General features: G+C 58.8%; 1 protein-coding gene across 1 annotated transcript in view; it reads right to left on the bottom strand.

The window, feature by feature from the left end:
* The window catches only part of SULT4A1 (sulfotransferase family 4A, member 1), a 21,257-nt gene that overhangs the window by 11,721 nt on the left and 4,671 nt on the right, over nt 1-4,865 (bottom strand). Inside the window, exons 3-4 of the mRNA XM_010843632.1 lie at nt 4,411-4,491; nt 2,641-2,767 (exon numbers count right to left, since the gene is read on the bottom strand). Coding sequence (XP_010841934.1) covers nt 2,641-2,767; nt 4,411-4,491 — 208 coding nt within the window. The remainder of the gene's footprint in view (nt 1-2,640; nt 2,768-4,410; nt 4,492-4,865) is intronic.

Here is a 4,865-nt window from a genome sequence, read left to right as displayed (position 1 = left end):
ACCATCAGACGGTGGCCAGGCAGGGGGGCAGAGGACAAGGACTTGGATCAGAGGCAGCCAGCCTCTCACACCCTCACTGGCCACGAGACGGAGCAGGCCCTGAACCTGTCTGCGTCTCCTCCTCCGTGAATGGCATGACAACAGAATCTGTGCCCCCCCACCCCCTTACCGCTGGGTTGCCGCCCCAAGAAAAGCAGGTACAGGTCTCGGCCCCTGGGGACCAGTGGGGGCGTCGCTGTGTGTCCTCTCTGGCAGGAGGCACTGGGGGTCCCATGTGTACTATTGAAGTCCACCGAGTGGCAGAGCCATGCGTACACACGTGACCAAGGCTGGGAAATGGGGACCCCGACCCCACCAGCCCAATCCATCAGCAGTCGGCCATCCCGCCAGCAGGGCGCAGCGCAGCGGCACCCTAGGCCCACAGTCCGACGTGGGTCCTGGGAGTGGAGGTATGGGTCAAGGGGCACTGGTGGTGGGGATGGAGCAGAGCAGAAGGCCCTCTTCAGGCCATTTATGGAGAAGGAAGGGGGCGCTCTGGAAGGGGATGGGGGTGAGTGGGCAGAAATGAATCAGCAGTGCAGGCTACAGCCAAAGGCCTCACTAGGCCTGCTGCTGGGTGAGCCCTGGCCCTCCTGGCCTGGTCCCCCCATGGCCAAGGTTTCAGACTCCAGGTCTTGCACCCTCCCATCGGCCTGGCACATCCCTGCTCCTCCCACACCAGGAGGAGACCCACGCACAGGGCAGGACATGAGGGCCAGGCCAGCCTTCCCGATCTTCAGCATGGGGGCGAGTCCAGAGAAGGAAGGGACCTGACCAACTCGCTGGCAGGCTGGTAACCCTGGGGTCCCCAAGCAGACGCTCCCAAGTCTGGGCCCACAGCTGGCACGCAGATCGGCGTCCTGGGACTGAGCGGTCCACTGGGCATGGACATGGAGACCAGAACACCCCCCCCCTCCCCAGAGAACACTCGCAGACAGACAACCAGGGCCTGAGGATGGGGCGGGTGGGGGGGGGACTCGGGGACAGGGAGGCCGAGAAGACAGGGGACGCAGGCACTCCTCCACCCTGCTCCTGTCCCCTGGCACTCGGGCCCAGGCACCCCCCCACCCACCCTGCCCTGCAGTGTGTGTGTCACAACCCCTGACACAGGCCTCGGGGCAGCGCGCCCAGACTGTCAGTGGACGGACAGCGAGTTTCACTGCCTCTTCTGCACGGCACTCAAGCTCTTCAGCACCTTGGACAGAGAAGGCAAGCCTCCTCAGAGCAGGGAATAAACAGGACCAGGTGCTCGGGTGCAGGGGCTGTGGGGGACCACAGCAAGCGTGTGCAGCCTTGAACGTCAGTGCTGGGCAGTGCCGTGACCTTCACGAGGTGGACGGGCCTGTACTAGATAACTTATAACTCCTCCAGCCTGAGCAGGGGGCTTTTAAGGTCTGTACCGTGGGGCAGTGTGAACGCAGTGGCCACCCACTGTTTGCAATGGCGGTGTTCCCGTGCCAGCGGCTGCTTTAAAGGCAGGAGCGCAAACCAGGACTTAAAACACGGCTCTGGGAACCAAATACCTGACAGACCAGGAGGGGCCCGAGCCAGTTGATGGGCTGGGCGGAAGGGAGGCTGAACAGAGGCCTTCAGCAGGTTCCCAGCGCCTTAAGGCACAACTGCTGAGGCCACCTACACTTGTCCCTTCCCATCCGGGGTCCCCCCCCCAGGCTGGGCTGAAGCAGAGACGCAAGGGCAAGAAAGAGAGGGCCTCAGGCACTGTGGGGAGCTCACTCAGGAGGTCTGGTCTTCAGCCAGGCTCCGATTCAGCCGTCCCAGGTCCCGTGTAAACTTGGGGTGCTGTGCTCCTGTACTGCCTCTATGCGCTTTATCATGCTCCTGCCACGTAATCTCACTGCAGAACCCCTGCCCTGCCTGGGCTGGACAACGAACGGACAACCAGGCTGAGGGTTCCCCAAGCTGGGAAATAAAACAGGAAGTGTATCTGCAGGAGAGTCTCCGGACAGACTTAATTCATTTCAAAACTCTCCTGAGCGCAAAGTCTTAAGCAGCAGGGTGTGCAGAGAAGCCAGGGTTGGCAGGTAGGGGAACAGAATCAACACCACGGCCAAGGGGACAGCTCCCTCCCTGGTCCACTCCTCCCCAGGGAGGGCAGACATGGATGGAGGGGCCCTGGCAGGCTCGGCCCCTGCTGAAGCCTCTCCCCTGGGAACATGCTTCCTGCCCAGAGCACTGTCCCGCCCCTCCCTTGGAGTGAACCCCACCTGCCACACTGGCCTGGGGCTGGCGGCCACATCTGACCCTCAAGTCCAGCTGAAGGCCTGGGGCCCTCACACGAAGCCGAAGCCTCCACGCTGGCCTTGGGCACCAATAACGGGGATCTAGGCCACTGTTCCCACAGCTGGGAACCCAGGCAGGGATACGGATGCTTTTAACCGGGAGACTTCTCGGAACCCCAAGGGTGTGGGGAGAGAGATGGGCTTCGGCACTGAACGCCCGCTCGGCCTGGCACAAGCTTCCTGACCCCCCTCAGCCCGAGCTCCGCTGCCCACCAGCAGGGAAGCAGGCCAGCCCCAGGGTTATCAGAGTCCTGGGGTGATGGGAAGCACCCCTGTGGGAACATCACACACAGACACTCACACTTGTCGTTCATGAACCTCCGGCAGAACTCCTGGAACGTGCCTCGGTAGCTCATGGTCCGCAGCGAGCGGTGGAACTGGTAATAGGACACCACCAGGTCCTTGGGGTTCCGGGCCATGTAGATGACCTGCGGTGGAGGGGTGGGCAGGGGGAGGAGGAGGCACAGGCGGGCAGACGGGGGAGGTTAGTCTGCAATCCTCCGGCCCAGGAAGGCCGCCCCGAGCAGGCTCCACTGGCCTACAAGCTACTCTCCTAGCCCATTACCCGTGGTGAGGTCAGCCCTTCACACGCCACAACCAAGTGCCTTCTCACCGTTGCTCTGTCTCAGAGCTGCACTCCTGTCCACACGACAGTGTCAGCTAGGACAGTCATTGCGTGTTTGATCACACTTCTGTCCTCCAGCACTACTTGTTTTTTTAAACTATAGTTGATCCTTTAGAGTAGACTCTTGAGAGTCCCTTGAACTGCAAGGAGATCAAACCAGTCAATCATTACGGAAATCAGTCCTGAATATTCACTGGAAGGACTGACGCTGAAGCTGAAGCTCCAATACTCTGGCCACCTGATGCAAAGAGCTGACTCCTTGGAAAAGACCCTGATGCTGGGAAAGATTGAAGGCGGGAGGAGAAGGGGCCGACAGAGGCTGAGATGGTTGGATGGCATCACTGACTCAATGGACATGAGTTTGAGCAAGCTCCAGGAATTTGTGATGGACAGGGAGGCCTGGTGTGCTGCAGTCTATGGGGTCATAAAGAGTCGGACACAACTGAATGACTGAACTGATAGCTGATATACAGTATTATATGTCCCATGTATAAAACAGAGTGATTCAAAATTTGTAAAGAGTATACTCCTTTTATATAAGATATCTGCTATATTCCTCATGATGTACAATATACCCTGTAGCTCATTTTATACATGTTGTTGCTGCTGTTCACTCGCTCAGTCGTGTCCGACTCTTTGCGACCCCATGGACTGCAGCACGCCAGGCCTCCCTGTCCCTCACCATCTCCCAGGGTTTGCCCAAGTTCATGTCCATTTTATATAACAGTTTGTATCTCTTAGTCCCCATTCCTATCTTGCCCTGCCGGCTTCCCTCTCCCCACTGGTAACCACTGGTTTTCTTTGTATCTTTGAGTCTGGTCGCTTTTATTACATTCACTAGATTGTTGCAGTTTTTCAGATTCCACTGAAAAAGCCATATAACGTGATACCAAACAGTATTTGTCCTTCAAGTGGCAGAATGCCCTTCTCTTTCTATGGCTGAATGGTCTTCCACTGTACACATCTACCAGACCTCTCATACCCATTCATCTGGTGACAGGCGCTGAGGGTGCTTCCGCAGCCTGGCGACTGGACACTGGGCTGCTATGAACGCTGCGGTGTCGCTAGCACTACTTTAAAATCAGCAGAAGACAGAAGAATTATGGTCCTGACCCTCCTAGTGATGAGAACTATAGACCTCAAACATCTCATGCAGTTGAGAACACAGAAAAAAGCAGAGACAATGAAAGCAGCCGTGAGTCCTTAGGTCTTAAACAGGCAGAGGCTGAGCCCTGGCTGGTCAAGTTCAACTGTGAGGAAGAACCCAGATAAGCAACGTGGATATAAAACACTAGCGACAAGGCTCCAGGACATCGCTCCGGGGACCCCACCCCACCGAGGCTCTCTGGGAGCCCGTGCCTGTGACAGGCCCCAGTTTGGCCTGGCACAGGTGTCCCCGGTTCCAGGAGTGGGGAGCGGATGGGAGCAGCGGGGAGCCAGGGTTACCTTGGAATCGCCGTTGTGGAGGTCGGAGGGCAGGAAGCGGTAGGGGAGGTGGCTTTTGATGAGGCGGGGAGATGTCAGCTCCTGTGGCAGGCAGAGAGGGGAGGCGGTCAGAGGACGACACGCAGACTTTCTGACCAGCCCGGGGCCCAATGGGGCCTCGGACGAGTCAGGACCAGCACCCCTGCCCCAGAAACGTCTCCCTGAGATACGACCCCCAGCCCTGCCCAGGCTGGACCCTGGCGGGCAGACATGAGCCAGACACAAGTACCAACAGCCTGAGTCTAAGTGTACCAGCAGGGGTCTGCTCAGAGGACATGAGGGCAGGCTGCAGACTGGAGCGGCCAAGAGCGGCCGCAGGACGGGCCATGAAGGGCCACGGAGGAAACAAAAGCACAGGGAGGGGGGCCGCTGGGCTCTGCAGTGGTCTCAGCGCGGGGCTCCCCGCTGTTCCTGGC

Source organism: Bison bison, unplaced genomic scaffold (genome assembly GCF_000754665.1).
Source record: "Bison bison bison isolate TAMUID 2011002044 unplaced genomic scaffold, Bison_UMD1.0 scf7180017864184, whole genome shotgun sequence".
Taxonomy (NCBI): Eukaryota; Metazoa; Chordata; class Mammalia; order Artiodactyla; family Bovidae; genus Bison; species Bison bison.
This window is presented reverse-complemented; position numbering and strand designations above follow the sequence as displayed.